The sequence below is a fragment of the Solanum tuberosum genome, unplaced genomic scaffold (genome assembly GCF_000226075.1).
Source record: "Solanum tuberosum cultivar DM 1-3 516 R44 unplaced genomic scaffold, SolTub_3.0 scf00575, whole genome shotgun sequence".
In the NCBI taxonomy this organism is placed as follows: domain Eukaryota; kingdom Viridiplantae; phylum Streptophyta; class Magnoliopsida; order Solanales; family Solanaceae; genus Solanum; species Solanum tuberosum.
In genome coordinates, this window is record NW_006239492.1 from 12,530 (window position 1) to 38,370 (window position 25,841).

At 30.7% G+C, this 25,841-nt stretch overlaps 3 protein-coding genes, 1 long non-coding RNA gene and 1 pseudogene across 7 annotated transcripts in view; 4 read left to right on the plus strand and 1 right to left on the minus strand.

The window, feature by feature from the left end:
- LOC102578414 (uncharacterized) overlaps positions 1-453 on the plus strand; it is a 3,241-nt gene extending 2,788 nt beyond the window's left edge. The window contains exons 2-3 of the long non-coding RNA XR_001472179.1: positions 139-192; positions 303-453. This is a non-coding gene — a long non-coding RNA (uncharacterized lncRNA). The remainder of the gene's footprint in view (positions 1-138; positions 193-302) is intronic.
- Positions 454-1,890: 1,437 nt separating this feature from the next.
- On the plus strand, positions 1,891-6,674 carry LOC102578758 (bifunctional monodehydroascorbate reductase and carbonic anhydrase nectarin-3-like). Its single transcript, XM_015304570.1, has 8 exons — positions 1,891-1,975; positions 2,112-2,323; positions 2,446-2,552; positions 3,287-3,392; positions 4,789-4,797; positions 5,734-5,886; positions 6,000-6,053; positions 6,606-6,674. The coding sequence occupies exons 1-8, from the start codon at positions 1,891-1,893 to the stop codon at positions 6,672-6,674; spliced, it is 795 nt and encodes a 264-aa protein (XP_015160056.1).
- Positions 6,675-7,293: 619 nt separating this feature from the next.
- Positions 7,294-9,850, plus strand: LOC102579087 (bifunctional monodehydroascorbate reductase and carbonic anhydrase nectarin-3-like; annotated as a pseudogene).
- Positions 9,851-10,047: 197 nt separating this feature from the next.
- Positions 10,048-15,168, minus strand: LOC102597072 (nudix hydrolase 19, chloroplastic). 4 transcript variants are annotated; one of them, XM_006365665.2, is made up of 8 exons: positions 14,445-15,168; positions 13,399-13,539; positions 13,123-13,227; positions 12,451-12,550; positions 11,590-11,682; positions 11,191-11,456; positions 10,910-10,955; positions 10,050-10,330 (listed from the first exon to the last, which is right to left on the minus strand). In XM_006365665.2, the coding sequence occupies exons 1-6, from the start codon at positions 15,033-15,035 to the stop codon at positions 11,191-11,193; spliced, it is 1,296 nt and encodes a 431-aa protein (XP_006365727.1). In that variant the 5' UTR covers positions 15,036-15,168; the 3' UTR covers positions 10,050-10,330; positions 10,910-10,955. The 4 variants fall into 4 exon arrangements, with proteins under 4 accessions (XP_006365728.1, XP_006365727.1, XP_006365726.1 ...); XM_006365664.2 differs by having other exon boundaries at positions 10,050-10,358; XM_006365666.2 differs by lacking the exon at positions 10,910-10,955 and having other exon boundaries at positions 10,048-10,358.
- Positions 15,169-20,464: 5,296 nt separating this feature from the next.
- LOC102598045 (cytokinin riboside 5'-monophosphate phosphoribohydrolase LOG1-like) lies at positions 20,465-25,742 on the plus strand. Its single transcript, XM_006365668.2, has 7 exons — positions 20,465-20,676; positions 20,862-20,959; positions 21,599-21,629; positions 24,046-24,145; positions 24,927-24,997; positions 25,089-25,232; positions 25,523-25,742. Exons 1-7 carry the CDS (start codon positions 20,563-20,565, stop codon positions 25,613-25,615), a joined length of 651 nt encoding a protein of 216 aa, XP_006365730.2. The 5' UTR covers positions 20,465-20,562; the 3' UTR covers positions 25,616-25,742.
- Positions 25,743-25,841: the final 99 nt, after the last annotated feature.

The following is a 25,841-nucleotide window of genomic DNA, read 5'->3' on the forward strand; positions in this document are numbered from 1 at the left end:
GGGGTAATAGGACCTTAGTAAAGGTTAGGTGTGTCTCAGGGATTTTGGGCATAGGCTGGGGGGTACTTATGCATTTTCCCTACATTTTTCAAAGTAATTTTAATTATGTTATTTTAAAATATATATATATATTTTCAGGTTAAAACTGTAACCAGAAAACAAATTCAACTGCTCCGAGATGTTGTTCATGATGTGAGTTTCTAACATAAAATTTTAATTATGTTTCGAAAATCTGCTTGTTTATATGTTGTATCTATTTTTCATTTCGAATTTGACATCATATACTATTTAAATTATCTCAGGGATTCGAATACAATGCCAGACCAATTCAGCCATTAAACGGACGTCCTATCAAATTCAACAAACCTTGGTCATTTGCTTGATTAGGGAGTATTTAATAACCTTCCCATAATTAATCTAGTTCTATCTTTATTAATAAATCGGTAGGGATCATGTCAAACCCTCATCCGTTACCAAGAAGCTTTAATTTAAGAAAATAAATGAAGTTATTATATTGTCTATCGATGATAATAACAGTGTTTAGAACTAGGAATATATATGAATTTATGTTACAAATAATTGTATCATAAGTATCTCATTGTATCAATTGTATCAGTAATAAGTATTACTCGTAATATGTTCTGCATATGTTACGTACGTGTGTAGGCACGTTGATTTGTTGGTTCTTCATTGTGAAATTAATTAGCAAAATACATCGTCAACTTTGGAAAACATTAGAATAGTGAAACATGACAACTAACTTGGGACGAAGAAATAATTCCTGATTTAATTAGTAGAACCTTTAATTTTTTTCAGTTCTGTTATTAGAATATATTCCTATAATAGACTTTAATTTAACAAATATGGAATGGATGCAAAAGACCAGAATCATTTAGTCTAGGCTGTAAATTGTAACCAATCAATATATAGCAGTAAAACAAAGAAATTAGTCCTAATTATAAGTATTTGAGACTTAACGTCATTTCTGTTACCAGATTTAGTTTATTGGATGGGAATAACGTAAGCCATAACGTAACATGCTAAGATCCAGAATAAGCAAAAGAGAAATTGACAAATTAAAGGAGAGATTTCGTAAGAACTTTAATTAATCCATTATTACATTGGAAATTTGACACGAAAAAAAAAATCATACTTACTTGGTGAGTAGTCATGTAAGTGTACACACGTAAAATATACTTCTTCTGTTCTAATTTATGTGACAATTTTTTCATTACGAAAATTTAAATAAGTCTATCTTTGACCGTAATTTCCAAATATGTTTTAAATGTCTTGAATTATCAATTATTGTGACTTGCAGTAATTTTTATGTAGTTTTCAACTATATAAGTGTTATTTTAAAAAATAATAATTAAAGATCATGCCTTAATCCATGATTAATACTAAATTGTTTGACTCACGAAATTCAAATGGTGTCACATAAATTGAGACAGAGAAAGTAATGATTTTTTGGAGAAAATGACTTCAAAACTAGTGATTGTGTGCAAAATATATACAAATATAAAAAGTATACGATCTCTCTATATATATATATATTCGATACTGTTTTACATCGTAAAGTCATCTTGATGTGTTTTAGCAATGTTTATTTCAACATGAATATATAACCATCGACCATAATGTACCATCACTCATGTCAAAAATGGGAAATATACATTCATGTGAGAAATAAAAGGAGAATTTATTATCATCAATTTAATAGAATTTCGAATTTCAATCAGCAATTAAACTCAAGAGAAAATCAGTCAAAATTACAACTTAATTTTGGTTAGCTTCATATAACGTTACTCCTCCTATATAAGTCTCTATAAATTTACTGAGTTTCCTCATTAACTCACAAAATATTTCAACGGTTGATGATATAATATGAATATGAATATGGCAACAACAATCAAAATCTTCTTCTTTTCTTTTCTTTTCCTTTCAAGTGCATTTCTTTCAAGATCTCAAGAAGTTGGTACGTTAAATGTATTAATTAGAATTTTTTTAGCTCGTGTTCATATAAGATGATTTAATAGTGTTATTTCTTTTCTTTTTTTGTACCGTCAGTGTACATAGTTGTAAGTTTCTTAATTATGTCTGAGTAAATGTAGATGATATGAGTGATCATGAGTTTAGTTATGACAAAAACGCGAAGAACGGACCAGCTAATTGGGGGAAAATCTCGAGCAACTGCAATGGAAATTTACAGTCTCCAATTGACCTTGATAACAAAATGGTTGAAGTTGTATCAAATTTAGGAATTCTTCAAAAATACTACAGACCATCCAATGCCACTCTCGTGAATAGAGGACATGATATCATGGTACGTAAGAAAATTGTATCATTATAGTATATAGTAATATATATTGTGGATAATATATCATCACTCATATTGAAATAAAATTTTAAGTTGTGATTATAATATATATTTATTTATAAATGCAGTTGAGATGGGATGGTGATTCAGGATACTTGAAGATAGATGAAACTCAATATCAACTCCAACAAATTCATTGGCACACACCTTCCGAACATAGTATCGATGGGAAAAGGTATATGATATATATTTATTGCGATCAGAGATAGAGTCATGATTTAAAGTTTATGAGATTCGTGATTCTACTCATTTTTAAGTTATTGGGTGCTAAATCTTTTCAATTTGTTATACTTGATAGTTGATTCATAGTATGAGGGTTAAATTAACTAATGTTCATGTGTGATTTTAGACATAGATTCTTCAATTTTTGAAATAAAACTGACATATTTAGAAACTACACAAAATTACAAAAAGCAATATAAATCGTACTAATAGTTAACAATTTTAAATATTTGAAAAAAATATAATCAAGGAAAATATATCCTTTGACTATCCAAATAGTACCTAAGACCATAAACAAATTGTAACGGAAAAAATAATTTGTACATGTTGAATAAATTTATTAAATAAATATAAAATTTGAACTAAAATTTCTAAATTTGTCTAAATCCGTAACTTGTACTTTAGTTTTAACCCTGTGACGGCGTAAATAATGTTAATTTGCGAGGCCTCTTAAAGTTAATTAAATCATTAAAAAGAAGTTACTTTCTAATCTATATATGAACCAATTAAACGTAGCATAAAAGGAAATAACTAATTCAAAAAAATTGAGTTATTGAAAGAAAATGAAATTGTTAGATATATTAAAAATAAATGAACGTAAACAAAGAGAAAAAATATCATTATTTACACACTCATCTATATAATCTCAACCAAGTTTTTTTTTTTTTTTGAACAAAAATAATTCAGGTATGATATGGAGGCTCATTTGGTACATATGAGCAGTGATGGAAAAATTGCTGTCGTTGGAATCCTCTATGAAATTGGATTATTGCCTAATGATCTCCTAACCATAGTAAACACAATTTTATTTTTTTACTCTATCAGTATAATTTAATCAATCGATCTCATTATTTTTTCAGCTTCTTGATATTGTTTGCTTATCTAATTACAGCTAGAGGGTGATTTAATAGCTCTTGCTGATAAAAAAAGGTGCAGAAAAAGCCATGGGAATACATGATCCAAATATAATAAAATCGGATGACAATATATATTACAGATATATTGGCTCCCTAACTACTCCACCTTGCACTGAAGGTGTTGTTTGGACTATTGATGGAAAGGTAATTAAATTTGCCTAAATTCATTATTATGATGAAAATTAAGAGTAATTAAGTATTCCCATTTTAGTATTAATTTTAATTATGTGATTTTTTTTCTCTTTTTCAATTTCATAGGTTAACAGTGCAACGGCAAGTCAAATAAAACTGCTCCAAGATGCTGCTGTTAACGTGAGTTGCTACCCAAAATTATTTATTTGTTTTTTTCTTTAAAAAGACTTTTGTTTATATATTTTGTCTAGCGTAATGCATGCCTAAATTAATTTTTCCGATACTAATTTTCAATTTACCTTCAAAATGCTATTATTTTTATCACATACATCATTCAATTGATGTCCAAGCGCCTATTAAAATAATTTTCTTTTTACTATATATTAAAATTTGTGTGACTAGAAAAAGGCGGTTCTTCAATTTTTAAAAAATTGTAGAATCTACTTATATTTAACTCCTTTCAATTCAAAATAAGTAAACTTTTAGCATATATTTTCCCTTCTTAAAAAGTGTGTCATACCTCAAAAATTTACTTATTGTGGACGAAAGGAATTATATAAACTACTTCTTGATTTTTCTTCTCATGTTTATCTCAGGGATTTGAATCCAATGCCAGACCAATTCAGTCATTAAACGGACGTTCTATCAAATTTAACAAACCTTAGTAATTTCATTGATTGGCTACGTTAACTTTAAACTAGACGATGGTTCGCTACGATCACGTATTAATAGCCTTGATTTTGTGTTGCAACTGTTCCTACATACGATCGACGAGGAAAATAATACAGCATTACATGTGTAGTTACGTACCTAATTTATACTGTATGAGTTCTCTATTTAGCAATAAGAATTAAGAAGTAATATAAGATATTTCTTTATAAATTCTTGAAGGATTTTCTACACCAATATGTCTTCTTCTACTATTTTTTCTTCCTTTACCCCAAAAACTGTCCTGACAAAAAAAATATAAAAAAAATAAAGGCGGACCATGCTATTTTGTGTAACTTGTTCACATTTCAGAATCATAGACGCACATAATTGTAATTTGTGAAAATAATATATCTTTTAACTCTCTAGAGTATTTGTACAGGTCTAATTATTTATAGTCTATATTGGTAGCTAAGAGATCACCTAGCATAGATCAAAAATGTAATTCTTAATGTATGTTTTAATTTTGATGGACTGAATTGTCTGATACTCCCTCTTTCCAACAATACTTGTCCATTATTGACTTGACACACCCCTTAAGAAACTATAAATAGAATGGTGATTTTACTATATCACCCTTTGAATATAATAGGAAAAGTATTAGGAACTAAATATAAAATTATCCATTGATATCATAAAGTGGACAAATATTATTGGACATCTCAAAATAGTATAGTGAACAACTATTTTGGGACGGAAGAAGTACAATGTTTTTAGTGTGTGGTGGAAAGTATCTTATGAAATTAATTTAGATAAATGCAACCTGACCTGAATATCACAACTATATCAAAAAAGATTGGCATGCATGTGACATGAGAAATGAAAATAGAATTTTAGTTTCAATAAAGAAACTATCGTGGTAGTCTTTAATTATTCAATGCATGGAATCTCAATCAAAAGGTAATGGGTTTAATTCGTAGAAATAGTCTTTTGTAAAAATGTAAAATAAACACTTATAATTCAATTTTATTCTGAATCCAACATATAACGAAAGTTTTAATGCACCAAACTGTCCTTTTAATTTCAACCAACACATACTCCAGAGAATTAAGAAATCCAAAAAGGAGTCCTCGGACGGTCTTTTTATTATACAGCATATACAATTAATTAATATCCAGAAAGTACATAGTATAGGAGGCTTCAATTATCCACCTGAATAAAATTTTAGAAAATTGTCATGACTACAAGTTTAGTCAAAAGCAACTTCTTTTTGGTCAGCTTCACATTACCTTCTGATAAATGGAACTCAGTATCAACTTAAACAATGTCATTGGCATACACCTTCTGAACACACAATCAATGGAAAACGGTATATATTCTATGGCATACATATATATTGTTTGCTTATCTAATTACAGCTAGAGGGTGATTTAATAGCTCTTGCTGATAAAAAAAAAAGGTGCAGAAAAAGGCATGGGAATAATTGATCCAAATATAATAAACTTGGATGACAATATATATTACAGATTTATTGGCTCCCTTACTACTCCACCTTGCGCTGAAGGTGTTGTTTGGACTATTGATGGAAAGGTAATTAAATTTTCCTAAATTCATTATTATGATGAAAATTAAAAGTAATTAAGTATTCCCATTTTAATATTAATTTTAATTATGTGATTTTTTTCTCTTTTTCAATTTCATAGGTTAACAGTGTAACGGCAAGTCAAATAAAACTGCTCCAAGATGCTGCAGTTAATGTGAGTTGCTACCCCAAGATGATTTATTTGCCTTTTTAAACTCTCGTTTCTTCTTCTTAAAAAATCTATTTGGTTATATATTTTTTCAAGTGTAATACATGTTCAAACATATCATTTTAATTTATTCAATACTATTTTTCAATTAAGCTTCAAAATACTATTTTTTTAATCACATATCATTCAATTTATGTCCAAGTAGCTATTGAAATTTTCATAAAAGATCATTCAAATCAACCCCCTCCCAAAAAAAAACTCTATTTAGCTTTTACTATTAAAATTTGTGTGACTAAAAAATGGTGATTCTTCAATTAAATAAATAAATAAAAACTGAAGAACCTAATTATAATTAACTCCTTTCAATTCAAAATAAATGAACTTTTAGCATTTTTTTTCTTTGTTTAAAATAAATTATTTTTTATCCAAGAGGTTATCAATTAATTTGTAATTTGTTCATTTTTTTAAAAAGTGTGTCATACATCCAAAATTTACTTATTTTGGACGAAAGGAATTATATAAACTACTTCTTGATTTTTCTTCTCATGTTTATCTCAGGGATTTGAATCCAATGCCAGACCAATTCAGCCATTAAACGGACGTTCTATCAAATTTAACAAACCATAACTTAAACTTGTAGACGACGGTTCGCTACGATAGTAAAAAGTAGAAAAAGTATTAGTAGCCTTGAATTTGTGTTGCAATTGTTCCAACATACGATCGACGAGGAAAATAATACTGCATTACATGTCTAGGCACGTGGATTACGTCCCTAATCTATACTGTATGAGTTAGCAGTAAGAATTAAGAAGTAATATAGGATATTTCTCTATAAATTCTTGAAGGATTTTCTATACAATAAGTTTTTTATTTATTTGTTTTTACTCTTAGCAACTTTTTATTCGAAGCAAATATTATCTAATTAGATCACAAATAATAAATGTCTGAGAAAAAAATTCAATTAGAAAATTCAGATGTTTTTTCTTAATTAATTAAGCCGCCTTGTAAAAATGTCCAATTAATTGATATGTTTTTTCATTGGCCAATTTAAATTATATATCAACAATGACTTGAGCCAAAATGAGCAAAGTTAAAGAAAAAATATGAATGAATGGACTAATCATATTTTAATACAGTTTGTTACGCTACCTAAAATTCATATTTCAATGAATATATGTAACAAACAATTAAAAATTTAACATCATGAAATTAACTTGAAAATTGGAAAAATTAAAGTTAAAGAACTATGGAATTGTTGAAAAGTAAGCTGTAATTTCTTGAATATAATTAGCAGCTTTGGCTTCCAGATTAAGGTAATCCTTATGAATTACGTACTGATTAATTAAGCAATAAATTGTTGAGCCTGATGACTAATTTAGCTGTTCAAGTTGAACATCATATTTTCTTTCTTGGACAGAAAAACAAGAATTTTATATTTCTCAAAAATTACTTACTATATATAATTAGAAGCTAAATAAAGGAAACGTTTCTTTTAAAAAAAACTGAAGTTTCAACGTACCACGCCAATATGTCTTCTTCTACTGTTTTTTTCTTCTTTTCCAAAAATTATCCTTACAACAAAAAGAAAACATTTTATAAGCGGACCATGCTATTTTGTTTAACTTCAGAATCATAGACGCACCTAATGACATATATAGTTGTAAGAAAAAAAAATAGTAAGAGCCAGGGTAAAAGTTTGAGTATGGATTCGGCCAAATTAAACCTAGTAGTCTTTGTTTAAATAGTATAGTTGTATTAATAATTAGTTTATAATTAAATATATATAAATATTAAGTTTAGAACCTAGTTATTAATATTTGAAATCGGTGTTATAAAATTTAGAATCAATAAAGTTAAAGTTTAGGTTTCGCCTTCGGTTCTAGTCTTGATGGACAGATTTATCTGTTACATATTGTTAGTGGATGATGACAGGCATCATGTGCAATTAGTCGAAGTGCATGCAAATTGACCTAGACAGCACAGTTAAGTATTTTTATCTTAATTATTTTATGCAATATTGAATCTCAATCAGGTCACAAATTCAAGAGATGAAAATAGTCTCTTGTAAAAATGTAGAATAAGACTGCGTACAATAGATTCTTATGAGATTGTTCTCTAAACCTTACACATCAAAAAAAAATTAATACACCGAACTGTCTTTTTAATCTCAACCAACAAATACTCCAGAGAAGAAATTCAAAAGGGAGTCCTCGGACGGTCTTTTTATTATATAGTATATACAATTAATTAATATCCAGAAAGTACATAGTAGGAGGCTTCAATTAGCCACCTGAATAAAATTTTAGAAAATTCTCATGACTACAAGTTTAGTCAAAAGCAACTTCTTTTTGGTCAGCTTCACATTACCTTCTGATAAATGGAACTCAGTATTAACTTAAACAATGTCATTGGCATACACCTTCTGAACACACAATCAATGGAAAAAGGTATATAATCTATGGCATACATAAATACTGTTAGTATTAACACCCCACGGAGCCACGAAACTATCTCGTCAAAAAATTACACTATTTATATAAAATTATTTGAATACTTTTAATTTCTTCGTATATTTATCTCCTTATATTCTGAACCCTCTTGTGAATTTTTTTTACATGACGCTACTCTTTTCTTTTAATCTGTTTCAAAAACAAAATAATGATATCTTGTTTTTATAGCCTTAAAAATATCATTATTTCAAACGACGATAAGTTCTAACGATATTTCTAATATGTGCCAAAAGATTTCCTTTATTTTTCTCCCCTGGCCTTTAACTCTATTTTCCATGTTAAACATCGTTGTATTATTTATTATAAATTGATAAGTGACAATAATAGATTATATTATAGCTGAGCCAATCTATTTTTTTTCTTTATTTTTTGCATAATTTTTTTATGCATTTATATCAACAAATTAAATGCAGGTTTAATTTGGAGGCACATTTGGTACATGAAAGCAATGATGGAAAGACTGCTGTTATTGGAATCATCTACAAGATTGGACGGCCCGATTCCTTCTTATCTATGGTAAAATACCGGCTTAAATTATATTCACTGACAGTATTAAAATAAAATTTAATTTTTGATATTTTCAGTGTAATTTAATTTAATATAAATAGCAGATAGAGAAGGATTTAAAAGCACTTGCTAATACAAAACGTGTGGAGAGAGCCATTGGAAGAATTAGTCCAAAGCAAATAAAAATAGATGGCAAAATATATTATAGGTATATTGGCTCCCTAACAGTACCACCTTGCACTGAAGGTGTTGTCTGGACTATGGATAGAAAGGTAATTAATGGAAAAAAAATTCCCACTCAATATTATGAAAATTAAATTTAAGTATTTCCCATTTTGAAAGTAATTTTAATTAAGTGATTTTTTTTTAATTTCCCAGGTGAAAACTGTGACCAAAAGACAAATGAAACTTATCAGAGATGTTGTTCATGATGCGAGTTGCTACCCCAAATTAAAATTTTAGTAATTAGGAATAATTTTCTTACCTAATTATATTTCATTTACTTATAGTGTATGTTTCTTTGTATATTTGGATTCAAAAACGAGTATTTAATAATGAATTTGTGAGATTCGAAAAGGATGGCTCTTTAATTAAAACACGGCTAGAAAATAAGAAATTGGCGATGAAATTTTTGTTTAGCTCAACAACAAAAATTATGTGCTAATCTTATTTAGCTACGGATTTTGAAGCTATTTAGTGACGAATTAACTTGAATTACCGATAAATTTGGTAGTTTGATAGTAACACTGTTTTCTTGACTTTTTTTTGTTAATGACAGGAATCTGAAAGCAACTCAGCCACTAAACAAACGTCCTATCAGATTATACAAACGAGAACAAATAGAAATGAATTGATTCTTTATATTTGTTTTGTTATAGCATGTGTACTATATATTATACTCTACTTAGTACAGGATGTTAATTAATAATCATATTCAGAACTAGGATTAGTTATTACGCCATTTAACTGGAAAAAAAACAAGATACATAATATATCGTTCTTATATAGAAATGTATACGCAAGGTGTTTATACACAAATAAAAGCTAAATTGGGCAACAAACTCAAAATATGAGCTATGTGGCGTTAATATCTCTATAACACAAAATTCAAATTACAAATTAAGTAGTACGAAGTGCAATTGCTTAAAATTTATACTAGCACGTCTGCTATGTATGTATACATGCACGTCCATTTTCACACTTGCCAGCAGCATTCATCTACTGAATCAATGGTATTGTTGCAGCACATATGGAGGTTCAACTCCCCTGCAAGATTAATTGTTCGGGTAGTGGCCTAGAAAAGAAAAAAATACATGTTGCATTCAACGACATGGAAATGAATGTAGAATCAATCCTCTGTTTTCACAGGTAAACTAACGTTTCTCTAAGTTGAGGATTATAACATATTTCGATCAAAGATACAAAATTCTACTGTAAACAGCTCTAACTACTTCTGATCTATTTGGTACTGCTTCTTTGATCACAGCAACAATAACGTCACCAATATGAGCATATTGACGATTGACATTCTAATTGAATCTCCCAGCCACCTCTTTCACCAAACAGACAATTAACCAAGCAAAAACAGAAAGCCACAAGTTTTAGAATAACAAAGCATATTCGTTTCTTCACGAGTAGACTAAGGTCATTTTATGTAGAAACCTTCACTATTTGACATTGTCCTCTTTCTTTGATTTATGCTTACATATAGTCAGAACCAAAATAATCCAAGAAGAGCAAAGAAAATTGAGATCAACATTAGACTACTATTTGTTGCATCAATCATTTGAAAAGGAAGATACGACAATACAATGAAGATTTGATTATATGGAAGATCTTACTTACCTAAGATGCTTTGAGAACAACATTGTTGATGTCAATTACTAAAGTCCTGTCACACAGAAAGACATCCTTCATGTTAACCTTACCTCCTAAGTAGAAAAACTACGTGGAACAGGAACTTAATAATTTGAGCACATTAACAGATTAGAGGAGCTTACTACAGTATTAACGTTGCAACAATTCCAGCAAATCGATTTCAAACAAGAGATTTGGTAATAGAAAGATGATACACACAAGATTAAATGACATGCCGCAAAAAAAAAACTTCATTAGTGAGCACCAACCTATAAATTTGAGAAAGAACTTGCAAGTTGTGATTCAACCCCATTCACCCAAGAGGAAATGAGATGATTAGCAATTGCAAAGGGCCCCGGGATAAACATAGGAGCAAGTTCCCCACTTTCCACATTGAAATCGGAAGACAAGCTCTGTCCTCTTTCTACACCCTTGCACATTTGGTCCACTTTACCAGCAGCAGTCCTCTGTGCCTTCTTGTATTCCGCGATTGTGAGTGCCTTTTTCACATCTTCTCTGCTGTGCCATTTCGCATCTAGATCACAAGTTTATTCACCGTCACAGAAAGAAAGAAAATGCCCATAATCAAAATATAAAGGTGGAATTCAAGTGTTATAAGTCAAAGGGAGTCGATCAAAAATCAACATAATTAAAGATCTTCAAGTTACCTTCTAATTCCTCCTTATCCACATTAATATCCAGTGATTTTGCATACGCAAAGAATCCCACCATAAGTTGGCATGGCATGCTGCTAGGTCCAACTGTGGAGGAATCATACAGTAAAATGATAATCACATGAGCTAAAAGAAAACTGGCATGCAAGAAATACAGATAAAATGTTCAGTAACAACTGCCAATAAGGAAAAGATAACCTCTAGAGTCCATTTCATGAAGCAACTGATTGGCGCACAATTAGATCAACAATGCTCAAAAGAAAAATGGAAAGCTGACAAGTGATATGCATCACACCAATATGATGTTTTTTTAAAAGATTGGTGGTAACAATTAGGAGCTACTCTGGTATTCATTCCCAGCATTGATATTAAAAGGCATTGCTTTGTTGCTACGATGCGAAGCAATGGTTATTGCTTCATGGGTGAAGTCACGCGCTTCAAAGAATGATTCATAAAGTTATCAAAATGAAAATCAGGATCAGTTCTTTGAATTTCAATAATGGCATTTTCTTATAATGGATGTTTATCATAAATTCTGTGATTCACTTGTTCTTTGAATCTCGATTTGAGGAGTTGGATTAATAAAGGCATTTTCTTATATTGGATGTTGAATAATCATTAGTACTGAGTTCATGTATGTTTAGTAATTTAAATTTTCTTCATAAATTGTGTGATTCACTTCTCTCTTTCCGCTTCAAGTTCCACCCACCTTACCTTGTCACTTTTTGGCACTTTTCCTTGGAAAAAACACTAATTACATAATTACCTTACATCATTAAGAAAAAGCTAGGTGTATAAAATAACTAAAAGAACAGAAGGGAACAAATACCACAAATCTGGTTCCAAGAACATTACCAGGCCATGGCTGAGAACTATGGTAAACAACTTGTCCAACTTCAATACCGGTCTCCTCCCATGTTTCTCTTCTCACAGCCTCCTCCAAACTTTCTCCTGGCTACTAATAAATTTAGATACTAATTAACATGTTTCATAAATAAATTGTGAATGACAGGATCAAAAACCAATGCTGGCTAATTGTACACCTATTAAAACAGAAAAGGGAGACAGCAAACCAACCAAAAAACAAAAAGGAGCTGAAGTACTATGCAGAAAATTGAAATACTCCCTCCGTTCCATATTATGTGACACTCTTTCCATTTCTTGTTTCAAAAGATTGAAAAAAAATAATCATTTTTTTATGATAAGACAGTCATTTTGTAGACCACAAGATGCTAAGGTATTTTGGGCTATGTTAAAATATTTAGCTTGTGTCAAAACTCAAAAACCTTTTTTTCCTACTCCATACACTGAGGAAGTAATAAAAATTGACCACTGGCTAATAGGAAATAAGTCAAATAACTAATACACTGATGCAGGAATGAGGTTCTAGTGACTAAATTTCTTTTTCACCATGGACAACATCCATAGTGATCAAGACATATGAACGCTATTTTTTAACTAAATTTGGCAACAAGTTATGCAGCAGCTCGAAAATGCATTGCTCAAAATCAAAAGCACGCCACATACCTCCATGAAACCAGCTAGACAACTCCACATGCGAGGCACAAATCTTGACTGCCTACTTAATAGCGCACGGTCATTCTCTTTGTCAATAACTAACATAATCACAACCTGTTGCCGGGACAAGACATGCCAAAGAAAGTTAGGATTCTCATGTAGCATTTCAGTATGCAAGTCCCATAACCTCTTCCACGAAACAAAGAAAAACAAGTAAACCAAAAAAGTGTACAACCACAAGCAGAATATTAATCAGAGAGAACAAAATCGAACTGATTGACATACTGGATCAACTCGAGGATAGATTTTCTTCTTGCATAACTCATTAGAGCACTGTTTCCGTCTCCCAGCATCAATTAAAATGTTCTTACCACCACAAAATCCACAAAAACGTGATACTGTATGCCATTCTAGTAATGATCTGGCCTGATAAAATTCCAAAGACAAAAGGTAAAACATTCAGTTAATTGTGGTCGCCATTTTTAGCATTAGAAGGTACTTATAACAAATAACTAAAACAGAATGCTACCGAATGATTGGATATGTGCGGTTCAACATTGACAATAATGTGGCAAAAACCCAAATTCATTTTCTTAGAATTAGAAACAAACTTGATGCTAGATGGAATTATCAGGACTCTTAGACACATCCACACTTTCTGAGACAACCCTTAAAACACTCTTAATATAATTGAGGTTAAGAATCTTAAGATAATAAAGTTTGAAATGCACATTTACAACGTGATGTTAACTGCATAACCAGGTTGCAATTTCATAACAAGAGATCCTCTGTTAAGCAGTTCTAGATAAAGATTACGTAAGATCACTTAAGTAGTATTCTAAACATACAACATTTTCTTGCCTACAAGAATCTACATAACTAAAGATAGAACTTGAAAAAAGATATTCCGTCTCATTTGTTTGTCTTACTTTCCTTTTTAGTCTGTTTAAAAAAGAATGTATCTTTCCTTTTTTGGCAACTCTGTAATCTAACTTTCCACGAGATTAAAGAGCATTTTGATACACACTACATATCTTAGTTTAAGACCGCAAGATTCAAAAGTTTCTTTATTTTCTTAAACTCCATGTCAAGTCAAAACCACACAAACAAATCGAAACGAAAGGAGTACATGGGTTCAAAATACCAGCTGGTAGTGGATAGTTTATGAAAATGATTCACTACATTAATATGCCTAGTTAATTCATATAGCTGGTGATCACAATGCAGACAACTAGAGCAGCAATCCAATTCGACGAGCAATGTAATTGTATCAATGTTATACAAGAATTGTAGTTTTTGAAATTGAAAAGGCAGAGGTGAAAAACACATACATGACCAGCAATAGCAAGTTGTCCCATGGATGAAGCATTTTCCCAATCAGTGGCAACCATCAAAGTCCTAAGCTCAACAAAGCAAAACTGATTACCCCCCAATTCTTTAACCAATCCATTACCAGCCTCTGTCACATCAATACCCCAGTACACAACATAAACCCCATCACCCTCAGAATCAGAACCCAGATAAACCAAAGTATCTTCACTCAAATTAACCTCAGAATTCTCCAAAAAAGCCTTACAATCCCCAAAACTCAACCAACCCAGGTGCCAATTCGGCTCATTCGAATCCCTAACTGAACCAGCCAATGGCCTTCCCTTTCTGAAAGGCAAGATCTTGAAATTAGGGGAATGGGGTTCATGGGTATTTCCTAAAAGAAGGTTTTTAAGGGTCTTGAGAGCAGAGGGTGGTGAAAATGGATCAGTTGGTTTAGGGGTTCTTAGCTTTATGGGGTTGCCTGCAAAGGCGTGAGACTTGAAGAAATTGGTAGACATGGTGGAGAATTGTGGGGTTCTGAGAATTGGGAATTTGGAGAGGGAGACGAGATGAGTAGCAGCTGAATTTGTGAAGGAAAGAAGAAAGATCATTGCTTGAGTTCAGCTACCATTGCTGTTTTTTTTTTTCTGAAGATGGAAGATTTGGTGAGTCGATGAGGATGGTCTATGAAACGATGACATCTGGACTTGTGTGTTCTATGGTCACGTTGCATTATAGTTGGCCACAATTTCATTTGTACACCTTCGATTCCTCACAAGGGTGTACACTATTTGCCTGATTTTTTTTTTCTTCGTGCCAAAAATATTATTCTAAAAATATTTATATAAATCTGATATAAATTGCGAGAATAGGTAGGGGTAGGGGTGATGGGTGTTGTGGTGGGGGAGGTGGGGTGTGGGCGAAATAAGAGTAGTAGTACTCAGCATGGACGATCTCTAACGTCTATATTTTATAGCCAATCTATTTTAACATACTCAATTTCAATTCAACTTATTCATTTAATTACACTCTTACAACATATAAAGATAAAGGTCTCACGAGATATATCAACTCTATTGAGTGCAGGTCAATATTGATTCCTTGTATCACCAAATATGGAAGCTCAACAATATAGTGATTCTCTTGCTCTAGTGTTAAAAAAAAGTCTGTTTGAATAAAGATATGTCTTGTAACCATAAGTTATAATCGACCATGAAAAACTCAATTAGCCCATTTGACCTCTCACAACTACTTTCTATGGTGATCTTACTGGACACATACTAAGTGATTGATCCCTAATTACTTGGAGGGTGGAAATCAAACCTTCTACTTTAGGTAGGGAACCTTTGAATCTATGCAAGATACTTGATAATTAACCTGCCTTCATTCAGTGTCTACAATGTATTTAATAATTCCTTCAATATGCCTTGCCCAAAAAATTGTTAGCCCTCTTAGTAAATACATTAAAATTGTATCTTGTAGAAAAGTTATAATTTATTTAATTACCCAGCTAAAATGACTTGCATTTTTTTTTCTTTATGATGATTATATAATATAGTTCATCAAACAAAAAATTAACTTTGTTTTAATAAATATTTTGACAAGAGTACTTATAGATCAATTTAGACTACATCCTTAGTTAAAAGTAGCTCAACTTTTAGATTGATCGAATTGGACGAACCAAAACGGATCAAGTTAATAAATATTAACTTGCCAAACTTGGACAGTCGAGTTGAGTGGATTATATTAGGATAGAAGATTAGTAGGTAGTGTAGTATTGGGCTTGCTTAGGATAATTGGTGTTTGCCATTGTACTAGTTATAGTATTGTAACTCTTGTTTTTGGTATGATATATCATTGTTTAGTATTGTTTTCAATAATCTATCCTAATACTCTCTCTGTTCCTAATTACTTGTCTACTTTACAATTGACACACCTATTAAAAAAACAATAATTGACATAGTGAGTTTACCATTTTACTCTTATTAATTATGAAGTTGATGAATTAAAAACTTAAGATTTTCAAAAAGTTCTACATTTTTCAAAGTAATTAATTGAGGGTATAATAGGTAAAAAAAATTATTCTTTCTTGATTTGTCAAAATGGACAAGTAATTAGGGACAACTAAAAAAGGAAAAGTGGACAAGTAATTAGAGGGAGTATGTTGTTAATTATGTTTCGATTAGCAGTACATTATTTCTGGCAGACTTTGCATTGTTTCCTTGCTACTTAGCTTGCTATATTTTTTTCACCGTCTCATTCTTCTTTGTACCTGGATTTGTTACACTTGAGTCTAAGGTCTTTTGGAAACAACATCTCTTTCACGAGATAGTGGTAAGGTTGCATAAGTTCTATCCTTTTCGGATTTCATGAGTGTATGTTGTTGTGGTTGATTTACTTATTATCTCCATCACACATTGTATAGTGTCTGATTCAACAATAATGTGTTGATATGTAAATCAAGTATAGGACGGTATTATTGTAACTTCAATTATATGCATTGCCATCCCTTTCTTGCCAACCAAAAACTTTGGAACAAATAAGGAACCAGTGCATGCAGCTGGAGCTGAGGAGTAAATTCAAATATTCCACTTGCTGATGGCTACTCTTGTTGAATTTCATCTCCTTTTTAGTCTAAAATGATGGAGAAATATGAATTATGATAGCTTGAGTCTGACATTTTATGTACCACCTGTTAGAGGGTCTGCTTTTATAAGGATAAATTCAACATCCTTTTCACCCATCCAATTCATATATAGTAGTACTATCATCATTTAACTTTCAACCAGTAGTTAGTATGGGATTAGACTTAGTTATGATTATAAGTGATCTGTTTTTTCTAAATAATATAACTATATGATATAGAATATAGTAGTAATTATTACACGTTTTCATAAGTTAAAATTTTATTTTATATATATATGAAAAGAGAGACAGAGCTATTACGTACCACCAAGGGTTATGATGGAGTAGTAAATAGTCGTAGATCTTTTAATCAGAAATCTCAAGTTCGAGTTCTAGGTATGAAGTCGTGTTCGGCGTTCTATTCCTTACATAGGACCACTTGGAAATTTTAACAAGGCACTTTCTTTCTTATCAGCCTCTTTGTCAATGCCTTTTAATTTTATCTACAAATTCACTTTTATCACTTCTAGTTTTGCTTCTCAATTTTTACTGTTACTGTTGACATATACAACCTCCCATCCTATATACTTGTCGCATATTGCTATGTAAAAGTTAATTTGATTAATTTTCAGAGATAAATTAAATTAAAATATAGATGTTTGTAAAAATTTATGAAAAGTGCTCTATAAATTGTAATCTTTTTTTATAATAATATGATGAAAAAATACGTTAGTTAACAATTATGATATTGCGAAATGTGACAAGTAAAAGAGATAAAGGAGAAGTACTCTTTCTGGTACCAACTCGGTGAGAAATAATCTTGCCGACGCTAGTGCATATTATTATGATTTCACAAGTATTAGGGTAGTATTTGATTTGAATTTTAAGTACTAGTAATTAATTGAAATTCAATAATTAAAAGTATATCAAGATGTCCACACATATTAAAGCTAGTCACTAAACCTCTAGCTGGTAGTAGGAAAAAATAGAAAAATGAAATGATTTGAATAGTCATTATCCAAATAAAGTAAAAGCGACGCAAACCGGAAAATGTAGAAAAAAAGATTACCATAATTGGGAGCCAACAAATGGCCAGAAAAGTGTAAACATAAGTACTCAGTACCAGAAAACTATGTGTTCCCATCCATATTAAAAGCATATAATTAACTCATTCATTAATTAATGCAATTACCGACTTTCCTTTTTTCCACCTCGCATTTAGTTTATAATATCCGTAATAGAGTCTGATTAAGCTGAATTTATCCATCACAAAACCCATTTCTACGAGGGCACTTTTCATAGGACTTTTTTCATAACCAACACTCAAACCTGATAGAGGTCGGGACCTTTAATTAAAGGTGTCATCCCACCTAAACTCATATTGGTGAGGAAAGAATAGTTACGCAATGGAAAACTCTTCTATCTATTTTGTTGTCATGAAGAGGACTGGAAACAAACACTGAATCTAGATGCAGTGACCACTTAGGTTTGACTTATTTTGTCATAAAAGAAAATTGATTTTATGGGTTGATTGATTAGTATACCTCCGATATTGATAAGGCCAGGGACTGTGATCGTCTGTCTCCGATTTGCCGCCCAATAAGATCTTGGAGATTGATTAGCAAGCTGAGTTGATTTGATTTAATGAGACAATATGAACAATCACTAGATTTCGAATACCAAATAATTAGGTTTATTCTGATAATTTGTCAAAATCTACTTTGTACTCCTATATAGATAACATCTCTTTATTTTTTTTATTTTTTTTCAGGATCACTGTTCCAAATCTTTTTTATTTTTTTGACGTGTTGATAGTAATTATTTTTTAACTGATTTGATAGCCTTGGAAAAAATAAATCCATACTACAAGTCATGTATAGCTAGATGTTGAACTTTATAGTTTTTTTAACACCGTGATATAATTGAACATGGGTTTAGGGTGAAATTAATTAATAATACAGGCAGTATGAATCAAAAATGCAAGTATCCATTTTTATCTAATTTATTTTTTAATAGGTTCATATTCAATCTTATCCGTCCATTAAAAACAATCTATATATACCCAACCATGCTTATAGCCATAGGGCATGGAGGTGATATATAAGAAATGCCTTTACTTTTACATGCGAAATTAATTACCACTAGTGAAAAAAGTCTCCGTCTCTGAAAACCATGCACTTTTTTTTCTTACCTCATCTATTCCACCTCTATCTTTTCCCCCTGTATTTTTTTTCGATTTAATCATTTCGTATTTGTAATTTACTAATCTGAATTTATATTTAGTCATCGAGTAAGTCTAGTATTAAAAGTGTGGTAAATAAAGCATTTTTTTATTTTGAGGTTCTCCAATCAAAATCTTTGATTAAAGATTAAAAAAAAATTGTGACAAAATTAATTAAGATATTGATTAAAATGTATGGAGTAATTTTCTGACGAAGAAAGCTAAAATTATGATACGTTTCCAAAGTTCCACGTTGTGACTTCTATATAATTCGACTTACAGTACCCCCCACGGCCCACACAGAGTAATACGAAATATGTACGGATACTTTACTACTTGTGAGGCTCATTATTGAAAGTAGTACATATTATTATTATTACTAGTAATAATTTCTGATTACATTAATGCAAATGACAAGTGTTCACATGGGATAATTACACTTCGTTCTCGTTCACAAATTAGGAATTTAAATACTTTACTCCTGTTGTTATTCAATTCATTAGAGGACCCAAAGATCAACAACCATAGTCTATACATACGTTATAACGTTATAATTTCAAGTAGGTGGGATGTAGGCAGGTAGATCTTAGAGCTAATGGTGAGACGGGGTTTTTGGGAGCGCAGTAACTTTTCATAAATTTAGTATTTTTTTTTTAGAAACATATTTATATATCTTTGATGTGAGTTTGATTCATCTTAAGCACACATAATAATAAATTTAAAATGTGCATTAACAATCTCACTCAAACAAAATTGAGTGGGTATTGTTTCTAGTTCCTTTTTTCTTGATGGTTGTTAATTAGTAAAAGTTTGATAGTATCTTGTTAAAATTGACAAGGTAAAATTTAACTCTTTTTGCTTATACTTATTTCTATTGAAGAATTTTATTTTAATAAAATATTGAGACACAATGTTTAGTGGTATAAATTGGCAAAAAAAAGTAAATTTTTGACGGCTACTTTAAGTGTGTTTTAGTTGTGCTTGGCTAGGTTTTGCCATACTGTTACGCAATACAGATTGTGGATGCACGTGGCAGTTTAATAAACAATAATTCTTTATTGCTACTTGTCCAAGGGGCATGGAAGTTATTACTAATTTATTTTATTTTCAAAATTATAATCGCGTAAAGATAACATACATGTGTAGATGTTTCTTTAAATTGTAAGGTTCATATAAGTTAAATTTTTTACTACTATAAAAGGTAGTGTAACTTGTTCCATTATTTATACTAGCAGCAAGTAGTCAAGATACCCACCATTCCCACATAGAAAGAGAAAAAAAAAATAGGAGATATGGAGAAGGAAATAAAACAGTCAAAATTCAAGAGGATTTGTGTGTTTTGTGGGAGTAGTGCTGGAAAAAAAAGTATCTATAAGGAAGCTGCAATAGAGCTTGGAAGAGAAATAGTAAGAAAAATACTACTACTATATTTCCTAAACTCTCTAATTGTCTTTCATCTCTTTAAGATATTGATGCATGATAGCTTATGCGCATACTTTATTATTATGTGTCGACTATATAAATCATCACTGTGTAAGCCAATTGTCAAAATGTTATGTTATTTTATTATATTTGTTTGTATAAAACAAAGGTATCAAGAAAAATAGACCTGGTTTATGGAGGAGGCAGCATTGGTTTGATGGGTTTGGTCTCTCAAGAAGTTCATAATGGTGGTCGCCATGTCCTTGGGTCAGTTCTTTCTTCTTCAAATATATTTTTTATTTTATTTTTTGAATAACTTAACTTTAAAATATTGACAACTTGCTTTTAAAAATAAGTGTTACTTTAACAAACAAAAAAAGTTGTCCCAAAATAAGTGTTGCTTTAGAAATTTAAGACAGAACATAGTACTCACTCCATCCCAAAATAAGTGTCTCAGGAAAACTTACTCCCTATATCACTAATTACTTGTCCACTTTTTCTTTTTTAGTTGTCCCTAATTACTTATCCATTTTGACAAATCAAAAAAGGATAAAATATTTTTACCTATTATATCCTCAATTAATTACTTTGAAAAAGGTAGAACTTTTTGAATATCTTAAGTTTTTAATTCATTCACTCCATAATTAATAAGGATAAAATGGTAAACTCACTATGTCAATAATTATTTTCTTAATAATTGTGTCAATTTAAAAGTGGACAAGTAATTAGAGACAGAGGGAGTACTAAACTATACTACATTATAGTCTTTATTATTATTCTCATTTCTCAATAAATGTAAAGTGAGCTAAAACGACAGTTATTTTGGGACTAAGAGTGTTTGATTAATCAAGATTTTCACTCCTAAGTTAGGTGCCCTAACTAATTTTTACATGTTCTTTTCTTCAGTGTGATTCCCAGGACATTAATGCCGAAAGAGGTAAGCGTTTTCTTCACAATATTAAGATGTTAATTTGACTTACATATATACTCGATTATTAGTTTAAAAATCAAGTGACATAAGAAAATAAGAAAACAAATGAAATTAAGGGGTTTTTGTGGTAGCCTCTCATATTTGATGTATTTTCTACCTCATTCTTGTTATCTTTTGTATGAAGTGTGTTCTAGTTGTTGGTATATGATACAAAAACAGCAAGATGGAATTTTATGTTATTAGTATAGTACAGGGGTGTACATGACCGGGTTGGTTCGGGTTTTTCAAATATCAAACCAAATCATTTGTATAAAAAATTTAAATTTATAAACCAAACCAATCTAATAAAATTCGAATTTTTTTTGGGTTTTTCAACCTCGGGTTGGTTCGGGTTTTTCAAATATCAAACCAAATCATTTGTATAAAAAATTTAAATTTATAAACCAAACCAATCTAATAAAATTCGAATTTTTTTTGGGTTTTTCAACCTCGGGTTGGTTCGGGTTTTTCAAATATCAAACCAAATCATTTGTATAAAAAATTTAAATTTATAAACCAAACCAATCTAATAAAATTCGAATTTTTTTTGGGTTTTTCAACCTCGGGTTGGTTCGGGTTTTTCAAATATCAAACCAAATCATTTGTATAAAAAATTTAAATTTATAAACCAAACCAATCTAATAAAATTCGAATTTTTTTTGGGTTTTTCAACCTCGGGTTGGTTCGGGTTTTTCAAATACCAAACCAAACCATTGTGTTGAATTTTTAAATTTATAAATCAAACCAAACTAATAAACCTCGAATTTTTTCAGATTTTTGGATTTTTTCGGTAAAGTTTGCATACAAACATATAATTAACTTGTGCTCCAAATATTTCTTTAGTCCAACCAAAATACAATTATCTAAGATGTTTTTTAAAAAAATAACACAAAATATGAGATGAGTACTGATGACACAAAAATATTCAATAAAAAATAATAATGAAATCATCATATAAAATAAATATTGCCCACTAGTCGGATTTTTTTTCCGATTTAACTCGATTTACGATTTGATTCAGTTTTCAGTTCAGTTTTGTACACCCTTAGTATTGTATTTAGTTGTGTAGTATGTTTGGTTTTAGTATTTTTGTTTTCAGAATTTTCTTGTTCGATAGCTATTGCTTTCTTTATTCCCTTCCTTCCCTTTTGGTCCCCCTCCTTCTAACACAGCAATTGGTCCTCTTTGCGGACTACTTAATTTAGACATAAAAACGATAGGGACATGTTTCCGTTACGATCAAACCCTACCATTCTACCAAAAAATATAGTTGATAGTAAAAGGTATTATAACCTTATTTCTTAACTAAGCCCAGCATATTCGATAATGACTCCAATCAGGATCACCCTAGTCGCGTCCTTGCGCAAGCAGGATGTTGGGTAAACATGCTTTGTCATAGGTAGAATGTTGACTTTATCTAATAATTAATACCCCCTCCAAACATGTACCTCATTTAGCATGTTGCTCAATCTTGGAAATCGAATCCATGACCTTGACTCTAATACCACTTATTGTTAGAATCAAACACTTAACGATGTCAAAAACTATAGTTGATATAACTTTATTTCTTAAGAAATCCATCAAGTAAACGTCATGTTCTGTCATGACTCCTGCCCAGGCCACTCCAGCCCTATCGTAGACCTTGCCATAGGCTGTAACATTGTTTGTCTAGTAATATAATGGAATATCGTTATATAGAGACTATACATCTTTTTGTAGTTATCTTCCTAAATAAATAGAGATTGATTCATGACAATTATGTACGTACACATATTAATCTTTTTCGGAAGTATATGTAGATGTGCATAGTTCGAGCAGAAAGCAATGAATGTAGTTTAACGTGCCGTGTTGCCTAGTATATTAACATCAGTTACGTACAATAGTAGACTGGAGAGAGGACGACGACCCTGCATAAAGGCTGCAATATATGCATTACAAGCCTCATCGTTTTCTTTTTGTTCTTTTCCCCACTAACTTCTCTTTATTATTCTTGTTTTATATTGTTACAAATTACAATTAAAGACCCCCACCAATTGTTTCTGGAGATAATATGTCTAAATCAGTGACTGCACATATAAATCCACTTGGTGCATGTGGGGCTAACAAAGTTGAGTGTCAGTGGACTTGTTGTGTGGGTATTTTTGCATTGACTTCGGTAAAATTACATAACATATTAATCTAAATCTAGTCAGATAACGTATGTAATTCATTTACGTAGCGAAAGTAGAAGAATAGAATAAACCACAATTGAAATTTACTAATCAATCGATCATGAATGTCACAATATATTAGAACAATGAATTGTTATATAATGGGTGAACCCGAATTTTGTACCCTTTCAATACTTTTACTGTAATAATAATAGTTGTGGTGCCACATGCAGATAACTGGTGAGACAGTAGGGGAGGTGAAGGCAGTAACAGATATGCACCAGAGGAAAGCTGAAATGGCCAAACATTCTGATGCCTTTATTGCTTTACCTGGTACCTCTTCATTCTTCCCCATTTTTCACCATATAATAACCACCTTATCATATAAATAAAATTTTCATCTATTTTATACAAAAATAAAAAAAAGTTGTGCATATTATTTAGGTGTAGTAATATAATTGTCGCTATATGCACTAATATAGTATGGGAATCTATTTATAATCAACACTCTATATAATGTCACTAAAGACTTTAATCACTCTGGATGTAATGACATTAACTCAATTGCTGCTTAAAAGGAAAAAAAATATTGTCACTAAATGTCTTTTTTTGCTGCAATCAATAATGTATGTGAGAAAATGGAATTTACTGTACATATTCACGATGATGGAGAAAATGATCAAAATGGTCCTTTAATATGTAGGTGTTGGTCTATTTTTGTTCTTGATATATTCACTTTAAATGATATGGTCCTTGACAAAAAAAAATCACTTTTTTTCTTACATTATCGATCTGTTAGGATGCATATATGAAAGAACCAAAATAAACTAACCTCAATATATTAATTATTAAAAAGAATCATTTTGACCATTTTCTTGAAGATGATATGTATAATTAAATTCTCTTTGAACTCATTACTATTTTATATAACCAGATTAAGGTGACCTACAACAACAATTATTTTTTATGAGTACATCGATTTAATTATCTTCAGCTCACATTCACTAATTTATACTAATTCTTTACAAAATACACGAGTACCTTTTATTTGCAAGAAATTAAACTTTGTGGCAACTCTAGTGAAATTATTGGACTAATTGAGTAAATATTACAGGTGGCTATGGAACTTTAGAAGAGCTGCTTGAAGTCATTGCTTGGGCTTATCTTGGAATCCATGATAAACCGGTAATTAAATTTCTAAGTTCCTTTAATCAGCTTAATTAGAATTTTTTCCCCCGTGATTAACAGTAATTTGATTGAAATAATATTAATGCAGGTAGGATTATTGAATGTAGATGGTTACTACAATTCCCTCTTGACGTTTATTGACAAAGCAGTGGAGGAAGGATTCATCTGCCCTAATGCCCCCCAAATTTTTGTATCAGCTCCTAATGCCAAGGAACTTTTAAATAAACTCGAGGTAAATGATATCAGAGTCGGGTACATTTCTGTTTTGAGTTTTTAATCCACGCCCCAGTACTTGAGCCTGGGTGTGAAGGGGAAGTGATATGGGGAAAAGTTTCATATTAGTTGAAAAATTAACTGGTGATTTGTATTTTGTAAGCTTAGTCAGTCCACCCTGAAGAACTGACTTTTGGGGTTGAGTTGGACTCAAGTACTATCATATCTTTATGATTTGATTAATTCTGATTCATGTTGCGTTTATTATTGATATATCTGAAATACATGTATATTACTACCATTTTTCAGGGGTATTTTCCCAGTGATGAATCAAAACTTAATTGGGAAAATGAGAAGTCAGAATATTCCTCCAAGATGATTCTCCATGCCACCTCATCATGAGAAGACTAATTTTAGAACAATCAAGAATGTATAACTTATTTTTCAGTTGTTTTTTCTTACTAATAAAGTTGGAAACTGAGATGACTATTTCTCTCAATTATGGCCAAGTGTTAATAATGATTATCATGGTTTTTATATTTGTTTTAATCTTGAAACTACTAAGATCATCTCTAATTCCACCTCTATTTTACTCTCCATTCTCTATATTTGGAGAGTAAAATAGAGA